General features: G+C 40.7%; 1 protein-coding gene across 3 annotated transcripts in view; it reads left to right on the top strand.

Annotated features, from left to right (window-relative positions):
* Positions 1–24,082, top strand: part of COL12A1 (collagen type XII alpha 1 chain) — a 117,707-nt gene that overhangs the window by 42,468 nt on the left and 51,157 nt on the right. For 2 of the 3 annotated variants that reach the window (XM_027550948.1, XM_027550949.1), the window contains exons 15-34: positions 816–1,082; positions 1,531–1,723; positions 3,029–3,150; positions 4,865–5,014; positions 5,096–5,215; positions 5,313–5,477; positions 6,061–6,207; positions 8,939–9,078; positions 9,610–9,739; positions 12,038–12,180; positions 12,499–12,628; positions 14,491–14,627; positions 15,706–15,835; positions 18,299–18,438; positions 18,650–18,782; positions 18,893–18,919; positions 19,255–19,397; positions 21,927–22,056; positions 23,072–23,211; positions 23,644–23,773. In XM_027550948.1, the coding sequence (XP_027406749.1) occupies positions 816–1,082; positions 1,531–1,723; positions 3,029–3,150; positions 4,865–5,014; positions 5,096–5,215; positions 5,313–5,477; positions 6,061–6,207; positions 8,939–9,078; positions 9,610–9,739; positions 12,038–12,180; positions 12,499–12,628; positions 14,491–14,627; positions 15,706–15,835; positions 18,299–18,438; positions 18,650–18,782; positions 18,893–18,919; positions 19,255–19,397; positions 21,927–22,056; positions 23,072–23,211; positions 23,644–23,773 (2,817 nt within the window). The remainder of the gene's footprint in view (positions 1–815; positions 1,083–1,530; positions 1,724–3,028; positions 3,151–4,864; positions 5,015–5,095; positions 5,216–5,312; positions 5,478–6,060; positions 6,208–8,938; positions 9,079–9,609; positions 9,740–12,037; positions 12,181–12,498; positions 12,629–14,490; positions 14,628–15,705; positions 15,836–18,298; positions 18,439–18,649; positions 18,783–18,892; positions 18,920–19,254; positions 19,398–21,926; positions 22,057–23,071; positions 23,212–23,643; positions 23,774–24,082) is intronic. The other variant, XM_027550950.1, reaches the window with a different exon arrangement.

Genomic DNA, 24,082 nt, shown 5'->3' with positions numbered 1-24,082 from the left:
GTGTTTCCTTCAGCTTTGTCTCTCTTTTTAGAAGATGCTTATGATTTTTGAATGCTGAGATTACTGAATTGAATGAAATGATCCTGCTTATAAGCTCTAACTATATATAAAAAGAGGACTGTATTGGCTATTTGTGGATGTTGGGTGACCAGTTTCTGATATAGTTATAATAATAAGATATAATTTAATAAAGTTTGTTGTATACTAATCAAACCCTTTTTACGTACAGTTTTTTCTAAAACCATCCAGTGTATACTGGTTTATCTCCAGAGCCCCAGAGATACTTTTATGTGTCAGAATTTCCTGTTCCTTGATTGTCTTATGTGTTCATGGCAATCGCAAAGGGTGGTGTTAACTATAGTCACTCTGGCTAGTCATTTATGCATTGTACTTTTTTTCTGAAAAGAGTCAAGGAATATTTCTGACCCTGTATTTATGATTTTTCATATTCTGCACACTGTAATTTCTACAGGAATTCTTTACAGATGGAAATATAATAAAAATTCTAAAAATTCATCTCCGGAAATGGATGTTTTCTTTACTAAAGTCTCTGGAATGCAAATAGGAAATCCTTGCAATATGAACTTCCATTTTTTAGTTACTAGCCAGATAAAAAGAAAACATCTCACTGTGTAACCTCACTGAGATTAGGTTCACAGGCCATCCTGAATTTAAGCGAGATCGCAATGCGAAGTAAAGGAAGGGTGTACGTATTTAAGAAACCACATCTAGTGTCTTTTCACATAACTGTGGTGGTGGACATAAGCATGTTCTTTCAGCATGATATACATTGTAACCTTCTTTTCATCTCACAGTGTCTGAAGACTCAAAAACCTTGAAAGTGGATGAAGAAACAGAAAACACAATGAGAGTTACCTGGAAACCAGCACCTGGGAAAGTTGTCAACTACCGTGTTATGTATCGCCCCCGCGGGGGTGGGAGGCAGATGGTCGCCAAAGTGTCACCCACAGTCACCTCAACCGTGTTAAAGCGACTTCAGCCCCAGACCACGTATGACATCACAGTTCTCCCAGTTTACAAGACAGGGGAAGGAAAGCTTAGGCAAGGATCAGGAACAACAGGTATGAAATCATAATAATTTTGGGGGGCAAGTGTAATATTTTAATGGGGGATTTTAATATATCTGCTTCATTTGTGAATATCGAAAATGAACTCTGTAATAAATTATGTTATAATAGTTGGATAAGATGCCTAATTAGCATATGATTTTTACCAATCTAGTTCCTTGTAAAATGATCCTACATATTAATGTTACTCTAATCTGAATTGTGAGTGCTATTTACACTCGCACTTGGCTCACACTGTAATATTCTGACTTTTATTGGGCATTATAGTTTGTGCTTTCTGACTTAACATAAAGTAAATATTTATTTTGAAGTGTTTTGCTTGTGGTGATTGCCATGTGTGCCACTTAGATATTTAGAATTCAACTTATTATTGTAGGGGTTAATAAAAAAACTCCAGAGCCTAGGCTTTTGGGTAATATTTTAATGTTTATTATCTCTACAGCTTCTCGATTTAAATCACCCAGAAACCTCAAAACATCTGATCCAACCATGTCAAGCTTCCGGGTGACTTGGGAGCCTGCACCTGGTGAGGTCAAGGGTTACAAGGTCACGTTTCATCCCACGGGAGATGACAGAAGACTGGGGGAGTTAGTGGTTGGACCGTATGACAACACAGTTGTTCTAGAGGAACTTAGGTAGGAGTGAACTCTATTTCATTTTTGTTAACAGATTGCATAACCGATGTAAATTTGTAGGCCTTCCACACACGAACACTTATGTGTCTGTCGCTGGCAGAGTATTTAAAATCAGCCCAAGTTGCTTTCTCACTCTTGTTGAGGCTGAAGTTGAGATTTGGGTTCAGACGTTCAAATTTAGGCCTGAACAAGTGTACTGTTTTAATGATGTTTGTTACTAAGAGATCAGGAATGGTGTTTTTTCCCACAGCACCCCTCTTTTAAAAAACTGACATCCACATCGCACCATTTCACCAAGAGCAGCTTGTCCCCAACCAGCCCCATGGAAATGTGGGTGTTCCTGTGCTTCAGGAAAGGCCCAGGGGCTGACCCAGAGATGCCTGCGTACATCCCCTCCCAGGAGTGAGGGAGGGAGTGGGCCTTTGTGCTTGGGGTCAGCTGAGAGGCTTGGGGAAGTGGGGGCTGATGGAAGGTCTTGCTGTAGGCTCCGCAGTGGAAAAGAAGGAGGTTTGAGTTTGAACAGCAGCCTACATCCTTTATAGTGAAAAAAAACAGAGTGCTCTGCATTCATTGCCAGGTGGAAAGTTGAGTTGTTTTGACTATTCATTCAACAACACTGATATCTGTTTGCACAATACTTATTTTTATCAGAATAGGGAGGATAAAATTGATTGAGCCTACTATGTGCCAGGGGGCTTCCCTGGTGGCTCAAATGGTAAAGTATACACCTGCAATGCAGAAGACCCAGATTCGATCCCTGGGTGGGGAAGATCTTCTGGAGAAGGGAATGGCTACCCACTCGAGTACTCTTGCCTGGAGAACCCCATGCACAGAGGAGCCTGGTGGGGCTGCTGTCCATGGGGTCACAAAGAGTCCGACATGACTGAGCAACTTTCACACACTATGTGCTGGGCACTGTGCCAGGGCTTTATGTTTCCTTGCAAGTACAACATTTTAAATTGTTTTCTTAAAGCCCATTACTTAGCAGTAGTAAAAGTGAGAGCTTGACCCTTTCCTAACTTGCTCAGTGGGAAGGTGGGAATTCTACATTTGATGAAAGGCAAGGTGGAAACTGGTGCCCTGAACCCCCAGTGTTCTCTAGGATGCTAGTTTCCCTCGATACCTCACAGTGTGAGCTTAAACTGGAATGTGATGGAAATTATTTTTCTTCTCTTGCAATATTATGTGTTATAACTTCCTCTGAATGAAAGTTTATACATCAAGATGAGTATTTATAACAAAACAAAAAAAAATGCTACCACTTGAGCCTATTATACATACAGACTGTATATTTTAACATTTCAGGGCAGGTACCACCTATAAAGTAAACGTTTTTGGAATGTTTGATGGAGGAGAAAGTTCACCACTTGTTGGACAAGAAATGACAACTCTTTCTGACACAACTGTAATGCCAATTTTATCCTCTGGTAAGAAATTGAATTGCATTCTCCTAAGAAAAGTCAGTACCACGCAACTTTTTCAAATGTAAAGTGTTAGATTAATTATACCATGAAAATCAACCATTAAATTTTATGTTAAAATTTATTTCAGTAATATATACTTTAAAAAATTCTACAGACATCCAGCTAAGCACACTTTGCCAACATTTTTTTTTAAGGCTTTCTTGTCAGCATTACATTAGTTACAGAGTACTGTATTGTTTAAAGCTGAGTTTTTCAATGGGTAGATGATGTACATTTCTCTCTTTTTAATGATTCAAATGCAGTTTTATTTCGCTAAAGTAATTGTAGAAAGGATTTATTTGGGCTGAGCAAGTGGTATTTGGTTATTGATACGTTAATAGGCGGGCAGCTAAGACTTGGAAAGCAAAATGGTAACATAAACCCCTTAGACTTTCTGCTGCTGCCACGACTACAGCTTTGATACACATGAAGCTAGATTTGAACATTCTTAGCAGTGAGGGTGGTGGGTAGAGTTTACTTCTAAATATTTTCATCATTTGCTTATAAAGAGTAGGTCTTGGAAGAGCAGGAGCGGACTTGTAAAGACATAGGTGCATGGATGGCGTTGGGGAATCCTCACTCCGATGGCCCGTCCAGTATGCCAGTGATGCCTTTGTAGTATAATGAGCATCACTGAGTTTGCCTCAGTTTTTTTTTTTTAATAATATAAAGATCAGATGCTAACGTGGCAAGTAGTTGAAAAATTCATAGCTGGTAACATAAGCTCTTGGAAAAGAAAGCATTTGAAAATATGGATGTGGATAAAATAAAGTCTCAACTCTTGCTGTTTTGCATTGATGTTCTGTTTTTTCTCTTATGATGATATTAACTGACTTATATTTTTATTTTGTAGCTTGTGCACTGAGGATTTGGGATAATTCTCTCTTTCCAAAGCACCCTAGCTTTGTATCAGTGTTTGTCCTTGTGGTCTCTGTAGCTCTCGATTTGTATACTTCTTTGCATCCTTTTTTCTAGATTGTCTTCCTTCTCTCTTGATTTTTTAAATGTGCAGATTTCACCATTTGTATTTACCTGATTCTTATATGTAGTAGATGATTAAGTTATTTAAAACTAAATAATAGCCATCAGATTTTTAAAGAAGATATTTTTTACTTCAGAAGGGTTGAGAGTTCTGTGCCTAATCCTTAATAATGTATGTATTACTGAGAGTTTGCATTAATTCAAAAGATATTTTTGGCTCACTGAACCTTTTTCTGGCTTGCACATTTTAAAGTTCATCTCATACTTGTCTGCTAATGACCACTGAAAATTGAGGAAAATGCAAAGTTTTATTAAAATTATTATTTCCTTATAGTCAGAAGGCTGTACATTCCCTCTTCTATATTTCAGTGTTTGGGTTTGTGAGCCTATTCAAATTTATAATGACAGTTTAAGTCTCCATGTTCTATGATTGTGGCCATAAATATAGTCAAAGATGAAGGAAAGATTTTCCACTGAAATGATTATTAGAGGGATGGATAGTTCCTGTGATTCTTATTTGAAGCTCTAAGTCATATGGACGTGTTTTCAAAGTCTTGAACTCCCAATCACCTCACTGAGCCACAGAACTGAGATTGTTAGGTGACCCTGGCCCCCGGGGGTGGCAGAAGAGAGCTGGGAAGTAACGTGACAAAGAATGTCCCCCTGACTCCATGCTGTCTCGTGATTGCTGCGTCAGGGATGGAGTGTCTCACCCGGGCTGAAGCAGACATCGTGCTGCTGGTGGATGGATCGTGGAGCATCGGCCGGGCGAACTTTAGAACCGTCAGGAGCTTCATTTCTCGTATCGTGGAAGTCTTTGAGATTGGCCCCAAAAGAGTACAGATTGGTAGGTCTCACAACATTGACGGCATTTAGATGTCTTCATCAGGTTCGCTTACATGTGCTAATGCCAGTGGTGTCCTTTCAGCCCTCGCGCAGTATAGTGGGGACCCCAGAACAGAGTGGCAGCTAAATGCTCACAAAGACAAGAAGAGCTTGCTGCAGGCCGTGGCGAACCTGCCTTACAAAGGAGGCAACACCCTCACAGGTGAGCCAGATGGTTCAGGGCGCTGTCGGCTCTCGCTTTTGTCCGAGCTCGTGGCTGAATAATGATGTGGCTGATTCTCTTTTAACAATCCCACTAGGGATGGCCTTGAATTTCATTCGCCAGCAGAGCTTCAAGACCCAAGCTGGCATGAGACCTCGAGCTCGAAAAATCGGTGTTCTTATCACTGATGGAAAATCCCAGGATGATGTTGAGGCACCTTCCAAAAAACTCAAGGATGAAGGCGTGGAACTGTTTGCCATTGGTAAGTATGGATGAGAATAGCCGTGCCTCCACGGGTGACAAATATTTTTGCCAAGGATAATTTTGTAGTTAAAAATATTTTCTGAAGCATGAAAAATACAGAAACACACTTTCCCGATCACATGATTTATTAAAATAATGTGCCAGGAAGTTCATCTATTTTCTTCTTTTCTCCTTACAATGGGACAAAATTACATGGCTTCTTGGAAGAGAGTAATAAATCAAGAGGACAACTGTACTATTAATAGGATTCAGGAAAATTCCTGTTTGGTTTTCCACAGCATCATGTTTGTTTTTGATATCCACTATTTTATAATACTTTCCAGAAAAAAAACACTAAACAAACTCTTTTTGGTGGGGAATTGGTGCTAGAAGCATTGAGAAGAAGCCAAACAAAATAACCTTCAGTTTGTATTATTTTTTGTTTCTATTTAATTTATGTAATCATTTTATTGTTGGGGAAAATCTTATATACATTCTAGTTAACACGGAATGTATAAGGGTAGCCTATGAAATATTTGCTTTGTTCCATGAATTTTTTTCTGAGACATGCTTTTAATTTGTGTATATCCATTTTCCCCAAGGTATTAAAAATGCTGATGAAGTTGAGTTAAAGATGATTGCAACAGATCCTGATGATATCCACGCGTACAACGTGGCGGATTTTGATTCACTTTCTAGGATCGTGGATGACCTCACCAACAACTTGTGTAACAGTGTCAAAGGTCCAGGTAAGGTTAGCCCAGGTTCTTACCCTCAGAACTGTTGGTATTTTGGTCCATTTAATTCTTTGTAGAATGGAGGGAGTGGATTACTTTGTGCATTGTGAGATGTTTAGCAGCATCCCTGAACACTGCCCACTGGATACCAGTAGTATCCCCTGAGTTATGACAACTAAAAATACCTTCAGAATGTGCTGAACGTCTCCTGGGGAGAACACTGCCCCCAGTTGAGAATCATTGATTTAGTCCTTGGGTTTTCTCTGATGGCATCAAACTGTAAATGACTTCGAGTTTATTTGGGGATACATTTAGTTTAAATGTGCCTGTATCAAACACATGCTTCCTAGGTGGCTCAGTGGTAAAGAATCCTCCTGCCAATAAAGGAGATGCAGTTTTGATCCCTGGGTCAGGAAGATCCCCTGGAGAAGGAAGTGGCAACCCACTCTAGTATTCTTGCTGGGATAATCCCTTGAACAGAGGAGCCTGGTGGGCTATGGTCCATGTGGTTGCAAAGACTTGGACATGATGGAGCGACTGCACACGTGTGCACCACACACACAGACACATACACAAGTGAGATTAGGGAATAAAGAGGTGCTTTCTATCCTGGTGTATATTTTTCTCTGGTAAACCATCTTCACTCCATATCACTACTAAGTTACTATTAAATGCCCCAACCAGAGATGATCACATTTGATACTTTGCACTTGTAACTTCTAAACATAAAGACAAGTTACAGTGTTAGAGTGTGGATTTTTAGAAAGGGTGTCATCTCTCTTTACCACTGAAGAAATAGATTTAGAGAAATACAGTTACTTACTCAAAGTCAGATGGGTAAAGATGTTTTGAGAGGTCCTTGAAAAAAGGTAGCTATTGATAAGGAATGAAGATTTAGAAATAAAATTATAGAAGTGAATTTGTAGTGGTAAGTGGTATAAAATAATTACTACCTGTGTAAATTGTAGGACAAACCATGGTAAATACTAAATTGAAGGTATTTTGAAAATTAATGATAAAATGATGGTTCTTATTGTATGAGAAAAATTTCTTTTAAGTAAGTGTAGATTCTGGTAAAGATTGTCTTTCATTAATTTACTCTGGTTTTGGAAAGTTGGAATGAGTTTAACAAAATGGTAGAAATGGTTCACGTGCTTTGGATACTAAGGATACATTTATTTGAATGTTCCTTCTTGAATTTCTCTCTTCAAAATTTTGCAGATTTTCTTTTTGGATTTTGAACAATAGACTGACCTTTTCCCAGGAGAAATAGAGCAGCCAGGAAGCCAGAATTTGTAGGCGTCTGGCTTTGGATTAGCTGAGAGAGTTGTAGTTTTATTTAGTTGGAGAGAACTTTGAGTGGGGATGAAAACATCTTTTATCTGTTTTACTTTATTTTTTTTACATCAGCTATGTAATAGTTGCATTCATTTAGTTTCCCAGACAGTAAAATTGCTTGATAATTTTGTAGGCTTGATTATGACCCAAGTACAATAAAGGTTAGGATACTAAGAATGGAAATGCTTTTTCCCAGCTTTGGCTTACAAAGAAAGTAGGAAGAGTTCATATGAGAATGATTTGCCATGCTCATGGAGTCACTGTATTAGCTCTCCTATGATTATTATTTGGGATGTCTCTCTAGTTAATGGTCTTATTGAGCCCAGTATTTCTATTTCCACTTATATTGATTCCAAATATTTTTATATATTTGTCATTTCACCTACACTTAGGAACAGAAAAAAACAAACACAGCAGTAGGATATTCCTAAATTTTAGAAGACTTGGTTGTTTCTCTCTGAGTGAGAAAGGAAGTAGGTTCTCTTACCACTGAATTAGGTCCTGAAAAGGAACTAAACATGAATAAAAAATCACTTCTGTCCTCACAGAGCATAACTTATGGTTAAGAAGATAAGACATGAATGTAAATAATCAACATGATGATGAAGGCAGTGGACTTGGGTGGTACCAATAGCGATAGAGGCGATAGAGTTGTCAGGCCCCATGTTGTCATTTACTGATACATGCAGAAGGTGGGAGAGCAGAGAGAGTATCCGGGATGAGTCGGAGGTATTGAATCTAGGTGACTGATAAACTGTGATGCTGTCAGGATGAGGGGAGCGGCTTTTAAAGGATGACAAGAGCTCAGATTTGAATTTCCTGAGGGTGAAGAATCTTAGGCCACCCATTCAGAGAGGGCTTATGGGCACTGGGCTGATTTACTGGAGAAGACTCTTGAGAGTCCCTTGGACTGCAAGGAGATCAAACCAGTCCATCCTAAAGGAGATCAAGCTTGAATATTCATTGGAAGGACTGATGCTGAAGCTGAAGCTCCTATGCGTCGGCCACCGGATGCAAAGAGCTGGCTCATTAGAAAAGACCCCTGATGCTGGGGAAGATTGAGGGAAGGAAGAGAATGGGGCAGCCGAGGATGAGATGGTTCGATAGCATCACCAACTCAATGGACATGAATTTGAGCGAACTCCAGGAGATAGTGGAGGACAGAGGAGCCTGGCCTGCTGCAGCCCATGGGGTTACAAAGAGTCAGATGTGATTAAGCAACTGAACAAGAACAACTGTAACTTGTTAGTATATGAAAGAATGTGTACAACTGTAACTTGTTAGTATATGAAAGAATGTGTACAAAAGCTTGAAATATGGAGAGGAACACCATTGCAACCTAATTTAGATATCATCATCTTGCTATGATAATGAAAAAGTCTATGTACTTCATTTCCATGTGCAGGTGACTTGGAAGCACCTTCCAACCTAGTTCTTTCTGAGCGGACCCATCGTTCTATGAGAGTGAGCTGGACACCTCCTTCTGACAGCGTGGACAGGTACAAGGTGGAATACTACCCAGTGTCAGGAGGGAAACGGCAAGAAGTGAGTAGACCTCACAACCCGCTCCTTCCTGTCCCGAGATTGGGTCCTCCTCCTCAGGGCTCTGGGAGGAATGCCGGGGGGGAAGTAGGGGGCAGAACTGGGTCCATGGTGGTGTTCTCCATTTCTTGCAGGGCAAGCACTTCCATTTGGGCTTAATTAGAGGGAAGAGCTTTTAATTTCTTATGCTTTCCAAGAATTGCACAGTATCAATACAATTTTTAATTAGGGATTAAGAGGGTGTTTAATTTGTTCATGAGTTTATACGAGAATCATCGAGTAGGAAGGAAACATTGAGGATGTTCTAGTTTTATGCACTCATCTTACAAATAAGGAAACAACAGCTGGGAGCATAAACTGTATGGATTATCCAAGATCTCACTGTAATCTGATAGTTTTCAAAAACAAAAGACAATGACCTCATTAAAGAATATTTCTTAAACTCATTGAAGTTAACTCCTTCACAATTAACAGTAGAAAAGAGGGAACTGATTCTAACAGAAGTTGTTATTTTTTGTAAATTTTCATCCCTAGTTTTATGTGAGCCGATTGGAAAGGAGCACGGTCCTGAAAGATCTGAAGCCTGAAACTGAATATGTTGTCAATGTGTATTCTGTAGTGGAAGATGAATACAGTGAGCCTCTGAAGGGCACAGAAAAAACATGTAAGTCAGATTAAAAAAAAAACTCAATGTTTAATTTATTAAGGTAAAGAGGTGACAGGCCATGTGGGATTTTTTTTCATTTTCATTTAAAAAAATTATTGAAATATTGTTGATTTACAGAGTTGTGTTAGTTTCAATGGTATATAGCAAAGTAATTCAGTTATATGTGTACATTTTAATTTTCAGATTTTTTTGAGATTCTTATAGATTATTAAAAGATATTGAGTGTAGTTCCCTGTGCTATACAGTAGGTTCTTGTTGATTGTCTATTTCATATATAGTTGCTGTTGTTCAGTCGCTAAGTTGTGTCTGACTCTTTGTGACCCCATGGACTGCAGCACACCAGGCTTCCCTGTCCATCACCATCTCCTGGAGTTTGCTCAAACTCAAGTCCATTGAATCGATGATGCCATCCAACCATCTCATCCTCTGTTGCCCTCTTCTCCTCCTATCCTCCATCTTTTTCAGTATCAGGGTTTTTTTTTTGTAGATCAGATCAGATCAGTCGCTCAGTCATGTCTGATTCTTTTCGACCCCATGAATCGCAGCACACCAGGCCTCCCTGTCCATCACCAACTCCCAGAGTTCACCCAGACTCACGTCCATCGAGTCAGTGATGCCATCCAGCCATCTCATCCTCTGTCGTCCCCTTCTCCTCCTGCCCCCAATCCCTCCCAGCATCAGAGTCTTTTCCAATGAGTCAACTCTTCGCATGAGGTGGCCAAAGTACTGGAGTTTCAGCTTCAGCATCATTCCTTCCAAATATTTTTGGAGAAGGCAATGGCACCCCACTCCAGTACTCTTGCCTGGAGAATCCCAGGGACGGAGGAGCCTGGTGGGCTGCCGTCTATGGGGTCGCACAGAGTCGGACACGACTGAAGCAACTTAGCAGCAGCAGCAGCAGCAGCAGTGTGTATATTTTAACCCCAGCCTCCTGATTTATCTCTCCCCACCTCTGCCACTATCCCCCTTGGTAACTCTAAGTTTGTTTTCTATGTCTGTGAGTCTATCTGTGTTTTGTAAATAAGTTCATTTGTAGCGTGTGGGATTTCTGTAAGCCTTCCGAATCATCCCTTTATTTGATATCTCTTCAACACACATTTACTGAATGTGTACTTTGTGCAGGTTCTCAATAAATACTCTGTGATTTTCTGCTTTTACCAGCTGCTCCTACCATCTTGGAACCCACTGGGTATTCATGGCAAGAGTTTACCTTAGAGGGAAGGGTACCTTTCACGATTGTCCACCTCTTAAGGGAAGGTACCATGTGGGAAGTGGGACTCAGAGTATCTGGAGGAGCAGCTGTGCAGGAATCATCTGATTCAGTTCTGCATGAGGCCAGATCTTCCAGCTGGCAGCGAGAGCTCCTTTTTTATTGACTTTTGGACTCTGGCCTTTACCAGAGAAGCTCTGATGGCTTTGGCTTTGAGTAGAGCTTTGAGGAAAGATATTCCTCACTCCTATTCCTGGTGGGGTTTCTGAGGCCATATGAAAATACTCTTTCCTTCTCCCATCTTCTTGGCTGACCTCCAGGAAGAAGGGAGGCCTTTTATAAGAAAGAGGAAGGAGTGGGCGTAACTCCAAGTCAAGAATTGACTCCACTGACTGCTCAGTCCCTTAGGTCTTTATCTCTCATATTTCCCTTCATATTAGACCATTAGGTGGGAAATAATAATTTCATAATGGGCAGGATTAATCTGATAATTCCTTAAAACTTTAAAGTCCATCTTTGAACAAAAAACTAGAAAGCTGTGTGGATATTAAGTGAAGAGGAAACTGTAAGCCTGTTACTGTGCCTCATGGGCTAATCTTCTCTTTGAAGAATCCCCTGAGTTCCACTTATTAATAGACATCACTCTCACTTATTTTTTTTAAAGTAAAAATGAAATGAAATACTAGGTTGGCTTTTTATGTATGAAATTCTATGATTGAAGAATGAAAATGGTCGATTTACAGATGTTCCAGAAAAAGAGACTGAAACCTCAGGAAGTTATTCTCTGTTTTGGCTTTCGGATAGACACTAGAATGCCATTTTACATTTAAATGTCTTTTTCTCTATGAAATAGTTATCACATGCAGTCTTAGTAGGTGTTGGTGGTAAACAATGAGATTGGGTTTTTGAGGGGAGAGAAAGGGCTTCTATTAACTCTCACTGATTACTCACAGCAGCCCGTTTTCTATTTACCATACACTAATATCAGTAACTGCATTGCACTTTACCACTGAGCCACTGGAAGCAGTTAACAAATAAGGAGAATGACAAGAGTTAGACAGATGTTTGCTTTTTCATTTCAACAGTACCAGTGCCTGTGGTCAGCCTGAACATTTACGACATTGGCTCAACCACCATGCACGTGCAGTGGCAGCCAGTGGGGGGCGCTACCGGCTACACTGTGACCTACGAACCCATCAATGCCACAGTTCCGACCAAGCCCAAAGAGGTGGGAGCCCTTTGTTTGTTTATCTTGGCTCTTCTGGAGGCTTCACTGTTGTCGAGTCCCCGTTAAGGGGCTCATTAGCTCATGTATAGCTTTACACACAAAACAAAAACAGATTAGATTTGTGGCCTGTGACACATCTTAAAAAAAAATATATATATATATATATATCAGTATGAAAAGGGAAATGCTGTTCAGAGAAATGAAAAATAAAAGTTGTGTTCAAATCTAGTGGTCACAGCTTGGTGTGATTGGCTGTCCCTCATTAGCGGAAATGTTTTATTTGAATGTGTTCTTTCGCCTTGGCTCATCCATCTGCAGATGCGCCTGGAGCCGACAGTGAATGATGTGCAGCTGAGTGACCTCTTCCCCAACACCGAGTATGCAGTTACAGTCCAGGCTGTCCTGCATGACCTCACCAGTGAACCCGTCACAGCAAGGGAAGTCACCTGTAAGATGTCGCTGGGTTTCCTTCTTCTCTCATTGCTGTGAATGAGGCTCATTTGTTAAGCTTTTTCTTTTGCCCAATGATGCTAAAACTGATTTTGATTGTTTGTGTATAAGTTGTAGGGTTATTCATTATGGCCAAGGTTGTTTCTAGACTTAGGGCAGCATCTTAATCAATTATTAAGATTTGCATTTATTTTTCCATATTTAACATATTAGATTTTCAGATGGTATCTTATAATCAGTGGTGTCTTACCATTGCTCTTGGTGAGGTGTCAGTCAGGGAACAGAGCATAAAATAATGGTGCATCTTAAAGTCCATGTTGTCGATCCATGAATATGGTATACACCATTAGTGAGAAGGGGATGTTGGAGAAAAATACTAGGTTTAAGATCAAGATGTTCCAAGTTCTTGTTGAAGTAGAAACTATGGCACATCCGAATCAGTCTGTTTATGTTAAGTAAATTAACTTAATCCCCAAACATATTGATCAACTATGATGTTCCAGTCTTGTGCCTAGGTTTTGGGAATGTCCTAATAAATAACGTAGAGCAAGGTAGAGGACCCTGACTCCTTCATGGTTTGCACTTCTCTCGTGTGTGTTGTTCAGCCTTCTGTGTGTTTCTGGTTTGTTTCACTAGCATTTCGGTGCTTTTTCTTGAAAAGTGACAGTGATGGCACTTAGGACCCTGGTCTTACCCAGCTGGTAGTTTCGTTTCATGCTTCTTGAGGTGGGCATGCTGGGATTCTAAGCATGTCTTGGCTTACATTTTGTGAGTCTCAGACTGCATTTCTAAGGAAATTAAGAAGTTGTAAGAAACCTTCAGGGGGGTAAGGGGCTGAGACAGAGGCATGAAGAGATAGAAAAGAGAAACCCTGCAAGGCGGGGCAGGATATAGTCACTGACATCAAATAATCACCTTTTACATGTCAGACCCTATTGGAGCTTGTGACTTGTAGAAATGGGGTGGTGGTGGGTGGACAGAGTAGGAATCCAGCCAGGCATGGCGACATATCCTGGAGGTGCTGAGTGAGGGGACCCAAGTCATAGTGGGATTAAAGACAGACGTGGCTATAGATTTGGATATAGGGCTGGACTGCAGCAGCGGAGGAGGGGGAGGACACAGAAAGAGGCCGAGAGAAGAAAGCATTGAAGGGATGCAGGGGTAGGAGCAGAGAGGTGGAGATTCAGGAAGAGACATGTGCAGACTTGAAATGAGAGACGAAGAAAGTTGGTCAAACAGGCAGCTGGAAAGAGTGAGCTACGTCTCATGTGACAAGAGAAAAACTCTTCTTTAGTTATCCTCCTCCTTGTCCTTTTTAAGGTGAAGGTTTGTTTGACTTGGGAAAAATTTATCGTTGGATTTGCTCCTAACCATTTGGGTTTCTGTGGGTTTTTTCTTATGAACTTATTGGATGTGTAATTTTGAATCATCTTCATTCTTCACTCTTGTAACTGTTTTGTTTTGCTATCACATAACTTCAGGAAGCATGACACTTTGATTTCAATCTCAACTGATTTAATATTTGATTAAAAACATAAGCTGTACATTTATGGCAAATTATGATTTATTATAGCTGAGCAGCAAGAAAGAGTTTATTTAAATAGAATGGGAGAAAGTTAAATATGAATGAGAAAGAGTTGTTATAAAAATTTAAATGTATCCTATTTTTAAAAAGCCTTCTTAAGAATTCAGCTGTATCTCATAGAATCAAAGTGCTTTTGTCATCATGACCAATTTGTTTAGTTACTTTGCTGCACACCTTTAAGTTTTCTTCAAGCAACTTCTTGAAAGCTCGTGTGGAAGCTGCAGAGCTTTGTGGTTGAGAATAAATTCTGGTCCTAATTTATCATGCGTCTCCAGTGCCTCTGCCCAGTCCCCGAGACCTGAAACTCAGAGACGTGACTCACAGCACCATGAACGTCGCATGGGAACCCGCACCTGGAAAAGTGCGAAAATACATCGTTCGCTACAAAACCCCAGAAGAGGAAGCCAAAGAGGTAGGTTGAGGTTGGAAGCGGTTTAGAAATATTTGTTTTCCTAGTAGTTTAACAGAAGAATCTAAACAGGTATAGCATGTTTTGAATACTTGACACTTTATGAACATACTGTTGAAAACTTGTCATATATTAACAAAGCACTATTTGAATATTGATAATATATTGGACTGTTTTGCATTTAGTTTAGAAATGTTTTGCTGTGTGATATTAATCCTAAAACATCATCCCTTAGTAGATGAAGGGTTACAGAATCTAGATGGTATTTCACTCTCCACCTGATGCCTAATATGATGCTCTGCATTCTATGAATGACTAAGAAAATGTCATAATGATGTTCCTAAAAATGAAAGGTATCAAGGGGATTCAGGAAAGAAGAGGGGGAGTTTGTTGAGGAATAGGGAGGTAGGACAGTTGAATGGGACAGAGAGAAAGTATGAATATAGTGTCAGAAGGGTATCTCTTTGGCTTTGAACGTTTCTGAATTGATGTTGGGATGAAAAGCTATTTCTGTGACAACCTGCTTCAGAGTGGGAGCAAACTGAGGGGCTTCACCAGCAAATGGGTTTAAAATGTATGTTCCCCTGAAGGGACATGTAAGAACCTCAGAGGCAGTTTTGGAAGCTAGAAATAGTTTCTGTAAGCACCCAGTTGCAGACTGTGCTGGTCTTCTGAACTGCGTGCAGGCTAATTTAGACCTGTGCACATATTCTTTTCATTCTGGGTTTCAATTTTCAGAAGCAGTACAATGACCAGTGGGTCTTACAAGCTAATGCACAGGAGAATTTTTCTGAAAGCAATGAGGCAGTGACTCACAGGGAAATGGGGAGAAAGCGATTAGGTTGTTTGAATTCCTAGGCTGTCATCATTTACCAAACACAAGTCTCTAGTACATACATCGTTTCCACTTTGGAAACTATAAATGGTCTTCAGTTCCTGGACTGTTAGGCAAATTGGAAAACTTTGCTGTTTTTTTTTTTCTGTACTGCAGTTCTTATGCTCTCGTGCTGAGAGACACAGCCAACAACAGAGAGAGGTCAAAACTAAACTTTGTAAAAATAGTTCCACCGCTCTATTACAGGTAGAGGTGGACAGGTCACGGGCCAGCACACCGCTTAAAGACCTCTTCTCACAAACCCTGTACACAGTCAGCGTGTCTGCTGTATACGAAGAGGGGGAGTCTCCCCCAGTGACTGCGCAGGAAACCACCCGTGAGTTGGGCTCATGCTTTAATGATAATTGGGAAATAGCACTGCATGCGTGTGTCACTAACTGATTATTTCATTTCTTAAAATTAAAAAAAATTTTTCCAATGGAAGTATAGTTGATTTATCATGTTGTGTTAGTTTCAGGTGTACAGCAAAGGGATTCAGTTTTACATGGACCTCTATAATATATACTGTAGATATATGTATATTCCTTTCCGGAATCTTTTCCCTTATAGGTATTACAAAATGTTGAATGTAGTTCTCTGTGCGTATCTTAATGTTGTTTTTGCCAGAATTTAATACTGTTTGGGATCAGGCGGTTCCTCACTTAGTCACTTCCCATCTTCTATCCTTAGGTCTAGTCCTTTTGTGATAATTTATCTCCTGTTATTCTACCAGCCACTGTCACTAACTCGTCTTCCAGATACTTAACTGGTGTGTGTGTGTGTGTGTGTGTGTGTGTGTGTGTGTGGAGGCGGGGGTAGAGTGAAAGCGTGCTACTTCCATAGTATTTAACTCAATTATTATTGCCTGTCGGGCTTTTCCTGTCTATACCACTTCCCTCTGGCTCCCTCCTAATGAATTCCATGTATTTTGCTCAACTTTGAACCTCCAGTTTCTGGCTCAGTGCTTAGCATGTCATTTTCTAGATAAGTGGTGTTTAAAAAATTGAAGTCTAGAGCCAGCAGAGTTCCTAAGAAATATATTAGGAGCCACGTAGGTAATTCAAGATTTTCTAGTAGCCACATTAGAAAAGGTAAGGAGAAAAGTGAAATTCACTTTAATAATGTGTTGCATTCAACCCAGTTTGTCCAAAATATTAACATTTTAAAATTTACCAGTATAGTAATTATTAGTGAGATATTTCACATTTTTTTTTGATAATAATTTAAAAAAAACCTTATGTGTCTTAATTTGGGGCTTCCCTAGTGGCTCAGTGGTAAAGAATCTGCCTGCAGTGCAGGAGATGCAGGAGATGTGGGTTTGATCCCTGGGTCAGGAAAATCTCCTGGAGGAGGAAATGGCAACCCACTCCAATATCTGTGCCTGGAGAATCCCTTGGATAGAGAAGTCTGGTGGGCTACCGTCCATAGAACTTCAAAGAGAAGGATACGACTGAACAACTGAACATACACGCACACACGTGTCTTAATTTAAGCTTTCAGTGCATCTCAACTCAGATGCCACATCTCAAGTACTCATTAGCTACATGTGACTGTTGGCTCTCATGGTGGACAGCACAGGTTTAGAGAATTCAAACAACTTGCCCAGCCTCGCCCAGGAAGCTAGTGGTGGGATAAGTGCTGTGATCCAAAACTTTTCCAGCATCTTTATCACCAGAGGATCAGAAACTCTTCAGTGCCCGGCTGTCTGTACACGATCAACGCATCTTGTCAAATATCACAGCCTCCTATGTAACTTCGGATAGTCTCTACCTCTGCTATTTTCTTACCATGTGAAATCTCCTAGCAACTTCAATTGCCTTCTTGGCATCAGTTCTTACCTGGAAAGGGTAGTGGCTGGAGATGAAAATTTGCCCATAGGTGCACACTGGCATAAATATAACAGGAATAGTAAAGGGAAGGAAAGGTCAGGAAGAAAGACTAGTGAAAGCAGGTAATTTAATATTAATACTTGTTTTTAATCCTTAAGATTTCCTAGGAACTTTTAGACACATCCAAAGTGCATCCTTCATGGTTGGTTTGTTTCTGCAGTCATGCTTGTCAAAGTGGGACCAGTCTTTTTATCTCAATGGGCCTTTTCATTGTCATTATTAGAAACAAATTTTTGATGGCTCTGGCTTTTGTGTAGTTGGCTTTGGTTACCAGGAGATAGAGGAATAATTGACAATGAAAGCTCAGAACGGGTGGCAGACGTTCCAAATTGCTTGCAGTGCAAGCTCGCTGGGGTGCCTGGTCAGTAGAAGAATCCTTAGCTGGGATTTCAGCCATCGTCAGCACTGCAGGGCTATTCCTGTCTCTGAACAGAGTTGATACAGTCAGCTTCACGTTGTGTGTCAGGTTAGTAATCTGTAGGAAAAGCTTATCTGTGGGTTACTTAGATTGTAAGTAACGATCTTCATGAACCATGAAGGTTCATGCTCTCTCTGATACTACAGGCTAAAGTTTGCCTTCTGTGTTGCTTGTTGAAAAGAGTCCAGGGTTTTCCTTAGATTCTCAAAAAGTGTGAAGGGCAAAATGATGAAGAACCACTGCGTTAGAATAGTATGACTAAATGGTACCTTTGAAAAAAAAATCACCATTTTAATAGACTGAAGCAGTCTGTTATATCCATAAAATACTTGCAGTTCTCAGGGCTCTCTCCCATATTTACTTTCAAATGAACTGAATTTGTAAGACACTTGGTTCTAATGTTGTCAGCCAGTTTCCTCAAGTCCGTTCAAGGCTGTTTTATTATATTGAGTTTGTAGATCACATCCAAAAACATAGCCTTCTCTCATGACAGACACCGTGCCAGCCCCAACAAACCTACAGATTACTGAAGTAACACCAGAGAGTTTCAGAGGGACTTGGGACCATGGAGCTTCTGATGTGTCTCTCTATAGAATCACCTGGGCGCCTTCAGGAAGCGCAGATAAGATGGAGGTAGTGTTAATTCTTTTTTTTTTTTTTTTTTAATATATGACCTTTGTTGCCTGAAAAGCATCGTTTCCTACTAGTGACATTTGAGCTCATGGCATGCCTCAAAGCAGGAAGAACATCTGGCTAAATGATGTCAACCAACTGCCGTGGAGCTGTGATGCACACGGTGACTTAATCTTGTGTGGGCTTGTTTTTTTTTTCCTCTTTCCTTAAGACCATCCTAAATGGAGATGAGAATACTCTGGTGTTTCAAAACCTGAACCCCAACACTCTCTATGAAGTTTCTGTTACCGCCATTTATCCTGATGAGTCAGAAAGCGATGACCTGATTGGCAGTGAGCGTACACGTAGGTGTTTAACCTTCAGTAGGACATTTTTTTTTTTTTAATTAACAGAATAGAGCTTTGGCTGAATTAGTAATATTTTGCCACTCTCTCTCTCTTTTTTTTTTTTTTAGTGCGTTTGATACCCTTAACAACACAAGGTAAGAACTTAATTTGCTGATTGTATGAGTCCTGAACAAATGAATGAATGAAAAGTACCACAAAATCCATTGCAAATAGGCCTTCTGCTTTTACAATAAATTGTAAGGCGTTGATTGGGACCTCTTTTAAACAGGTCTCTCTGGAAGAATTTTTCTCCTTGCTACTATCTGTTAAGGAGTCCTTTGAGACTCAATGACCATCATTTGTTACGGGGTCAGATTTAGTTCTGAGTCTAGAAGTACAAAACTCGGCTCATGTCCTTGGAGACAGTGCATATTTGTGGGGGAGGCATTCTTCAGTTTGTTTACTCTATTTCTCAACAATCTTTTCTCAGCTCCAAAGAGTGGCCCACGAAACCTTCAGGTGTACAATGCAACATCCAATAGCTTGACTGTTAAGTGGGATCCTGCTAGTGGTCGTGTGCAGAAATACAGAATCACCTACCAGCCTTCGACAGGGGAAGGCAATGAACAAACGGTAATCTGTTGGGAAAAAAAGATACCTGGTTACATTCTTTTTCTCCTCAAGCTATCACTCCCAGTGTTTAGTTAGTCAGACTTACTGTTTTGAGAGTTATGAAATTTACTGTATTAGTTGGAATTATTTGGCTCCATCCCTAATGGAGCCTCATAGCATCAGGCTTGTCCCTCAGTGTATTCATGTTTTCTTAAAAACTATTAGGGCTGGGTTATCCATGAGGGTATTTAGATTTTTGAGTCTCTTTGTATTTTCATTTCTTATGTCTCTGACTTGATCAAGTGTTGAGAGAGTTTGCTAATCTTCCATTATTCTAATTTTTCTGTTTTTTGCATGTCATGATGTACGTCTTAGTTCTGGTGTTTCTTGATCTGGGTACCTGTTCAGCCTGACTTATACTATTTATCACATTTGCATTGATCCAAATGGAGGTTCCTGATGAAGACAGTAGGACTGTAAACTCGGCCTTCATCTTCTTTATCTTCCCAGACTTCCCTTATTTAACAGAGCCCTTGTCCATTCACTTTGCTTACTTTGAACCTTCTCCAGCTTTGTTTTATGAAAGGTGTGGCCCAAACAGCACACATTACCCTGGGTCAGGAAGCAGTGTGATTTTTATTTCGACAGAGTGATGCTTTCTGATTTATTTCAAATACTTCATTTGGTGAGGTCTGGCATTTTGTTGACTTTTGCGGGACTGTACTCTTTCCTCACAAAGCCTTAGAGAGAGATGAGTTATTAACTTTTAATCATTCGACTCCAAGCTCCAGCAAATGGTCCATACCTGTTCCCAGTTTAGAGGTGTTAGGAGAGGTAGATGCTGGCAGTGGTTAAAGGTCTCTGAACCCACACAGTAAGTGGATTATGCTGAACTAATGCTGCTTGTGAGCTGCTCTGTTGAGGTTTCCGTAGAACCTGACTTAGGGAGTGTGATACATTTGGATTAAAAATTTCTTAGAGTTCATCATAATGAACTAAATACCTAGTGTCATCAAGTGGCTTTTATATAAAATAAGACATTTAATGCATTGATATTTTAATGACAGAAACAGAACTTTCATCTGAGCTGGGCCAGATTTAGATAAAACTTGTCCTTAGCATTTCTGTTCTTGGTGATACTGACCATCGAACTGCTGCCTCGAGTCTTTTTTCCTATCCCTCAGCTGTTTGTTGTAAGCAGAAGGAGTGTCCTCAACTTATCCTCTGTAAAGTATTAGCTGACAGTCCCTTAGAGTCTGTTATTCTTAGGGCTATTTGCCTTTTAATGCTGGCTCATAAAATAACCAAAGTAATGACTTACTGATGCTAGCATTATTTTGGAGAACTGGATGTAAGGAGTAGGCACACTCTTCTGTTTCCTCATGGGGCTAATTCTAATAAGTGAATGCTTTCAGATTTGTTAAGTATCAAATACGTTGATAGTTTGCTCTCATAATCTCAGATACTAAATTTGTTAAAATTAGCCACTGTGGGCTTCCCTGGTGGCTCAGACAGTAAAGAATCCGCCTGCAATGCAGGAGACCTGGGTTTGACCTGAGGGTTGGGAAGATCCCCTGGAGGAGGGCATGGGAACCCACCCCAACATTCTTGCCTGGAGAATCCCCATGGACAGAGGAGCCTGGCGGGCTACAGTCCATCGGGTCGCAAAGAGTCGGATGCAACTGACGACTAAGTGGCAGCAGTGGTTGAGTTTGCCCGTGCGGAAGAGGAGTGCAGTGATTCACTGAAGTTTTCCCTGAAACTCACACCACGTGAGTGGATGGGTGCTAAGTGGGGAACATCTGGACCAGCTGTGGCATGTGCACTCGTGGTGGGCAGCATGCCATTTTCATGCGATTTTAATTAGTCTGGCATAAGCATCTGAATTCGGTAGACTGTTAACAAATCATACAAATTTCCCTTTCAACAAGATAACGAGATGGCCTTAAGCGGGACTCTGTAATCAGAGGACGTTGAGAGAGCTTCATACCACAAGGCTGGAATCCTGGAGTGTGGCCTGGCGGAGGGTCCCCTCATGTAGTTTCCCAGCTCATGCTGTTAGAGGGGTAGTTTTTGAGGGGGAAACCAAAAGCTTTAGATCTTTTGCTGAATCATTTTAATGTGTTTTTAAAGCAAATAAGAAACATCTGTAAAAAAGGTTAAGAATAATACTGAATGGTGTGGCACCTCCAATACTGTGCAGTTCTTTGCTATCTTAAAGTTCCTGTGCAACTTGCTTATGATTAATGCCTTTTTTTGGGGAAGAGTTCTGTGAAACGTGTTTTGGATGAAATTTCACAGTGCTGGCAGCTAGCACGTTGAAATATCTTTTTAAGGTCACCAGGTTTAAGGCTTAAAATCCTTTTTATGATTGAAGGTACATCTTTTACATTTAAAATTATACCTAAGATATATTTCGAACTTTCACTGTGGGACATGTTTCCAGATCTTGGCAAACGTCTCTCTATAACTACCCTGTAGAAAGAGCTTTCTCTAGCAGGTTAGTGAGATGGAGAGACAAGGCTGACACTTACTCTTGTTTTGCTCAAGACCACTATAGGAGGACGGCAGAACAGTGTTCTGCTGCAGAAGCTGAAGCCTGACACTCCTTACACCATCACTGTGTCCTCCCTGTATCCGGACGGCGAAGGTGGTCGCATGACGGGAAGAGGCAAGACCAGTAAGTGAACCCAGAATCCTGTGGCTTTAAAAACAAAAGAATTAACTCATTTGTTTACTTTTGGCTTTTCTGGGTCTTTGATGCCGCATGGGCTTTTCTCTAGTTGCCGTGAGCAGGGGCTACTCTTTCTTTGCTGTGCTCAGGCTTCTCACTGAGGTGGCGTCTCTTGTTGCAAAGCACCAGGCTCTAGGGCTCTTGAGCTTCAGTGGTTGCAGCTTCTGGGGTCTACAGCACAGGCTCAACAGTTGTGATGTGCGTGTTGAATTGCTCCGTGGCATGTAGGATCTTCCCAGATCAGGGCTCGAACCCGTGTCTCCCACATTGGCAGGCAGATTGTATAGCACTGGGCCACCAGAGAAGCCCAGTTCTGTGGCTTTTTAAATAACCTTCATGGAAATGGAATCAATCTTTCTCTGGAAACCCTGGGGCGACACAGAGCTTTGCTAATCTTTTAAAATGCATGTTGATAATGATCTCAATTGTTTTTAACTTCCTTGGAATTCTCTGTCTCTGTTCATGGAAAAAAGACATTTATAATTACTCTGTAGTTCAGTCGCTCAGTCGTGTCCGACTCTTTGCGACCCAATGGACTGCAGCACGCCAGGCCTACCTGTCCATCACCAGCTCCGGGAATTTACTCAAACTCATGTCCATTGGGTTGGTATTATTCTCTGCTGCTGCTACTGCTGCTGCTAAGTCGCTTCAGTTGTGTCCGACTCTGTGCGACCCCACAGATGGTAGCCCACCAGGCTCCCCCATCCCTGGGATTATGCTCTAGGATAAAGCAAATAAAAACTGCCTTTGGAGCCAAAATGTCTCTGGAGAGATGAGACAGACATTCATCAGATGATCACAGACACTCTTTCATTTATTCACTACTTCGGCAAATATTTATGGGGTGCCTACTATGGGGGACCTGCTGTGTTCTAGGGTTCCTGGGACACATCAGTGAACCTGTGTTCTGTGTGTGCCGGTTGTTCACATCACACCGTGACATGCTTTCTGTGCATTTCAGAACCTTTGAATACCGTGAGGAACCTCAGAGTGTACGACCCTTCCACCAGCAGTTTGAATGTTCGCTGGGACCACGCTGAGGGCAGTCCTCGCCAGTACAAGCTCTTCTACGCACCCACAGCAGGGGGCCCGGAGGAACTGGTAATTATTTCCTGTAGGGAAGAATGTGTGTTTGTTTCAACTGCAGCCAAATGATTGCAACGTAGAGCTAAAGAATTAAAAATTTACCTTGGAACCTAAGAAATACATATTCATTTAGTAGAACTTGACGGAAGGTAGTAGGTTGCTGCCTCGGGTGCCTGGGTGATTGGGGAGATTTGGGGACAGAGGATTGGAATTGAGGGAAGTGATAATTCGGGGAGTTCTAGGAGGGAGTCTAGGATGAGTGTAAGAAGTCTTCCTTCACAAATAGTTATAACAGTGCTTCTGGGAGCCCATCATTCCATCCCAGTATTACAGAACTTGCTTCTTGATTTGGTCTTGACTTATATTTTAAGTATTGTATCATTCGAAGCATTATTTCTTTTGCAAGTTTTTCAAATAAAGTACTTTACATTTTATTAAAATCTTTAGGTACCAATCCCTGGGAATACCAATTATGCCATTCTTAGGAATCTACAGCCGGATACCCAATACACCGTTACAGTGGTGCCTGTTTATTCTGAAGGTGACGGAGGACGCACGTCAGATACTGGAAGGACACGTAAGTAAGAAGGCAGAAAACGTAGCTCTTTCATGATACACTTTGCTTTTCAATGTAAAGGCCACGTAGGCACATTGAAGAATATTTGGACAATTCACGATAGCATAAAACTATAAAAGTTGCTCATAGTTTACCATCCAAATGCCACCAACTGTTATTATTTTAGTGTATGAAACAGAAAAGTTATAATGGCATTCTTCTTCTGAAATGGCAATTTCAGAATTTATACATGTATATATAATCGTCCGTATTCTGTTTCACTGGCAAAAATTCATGAACTTTGCTTTGTGCTTTATAAATTTATGTGGA

This window comes from Bos indicus x Bos taurus, chromosome 9 (assembly GCF_003369695.1).
Source record: "Bos indicus x Bos taurus breed Angus x Brahman F1 hybrid chromosome 9, Bos_hybrid_MaternalHap_v2.0, whole genome shotgun sequence".
Classification (NCBI taxonomy): domain Eukaryota; kingdom Metazoa; phylum Chordata; class Mammalia; order Artiodactyla; family Bovidae; genus Bos; species Bos indicus x Bos taurus.
The sequence above is the reverse complement of the archived record's forward strand: the minus strand, read 5'-3'. Positions and strand labels throughout refer to the sequence as shown.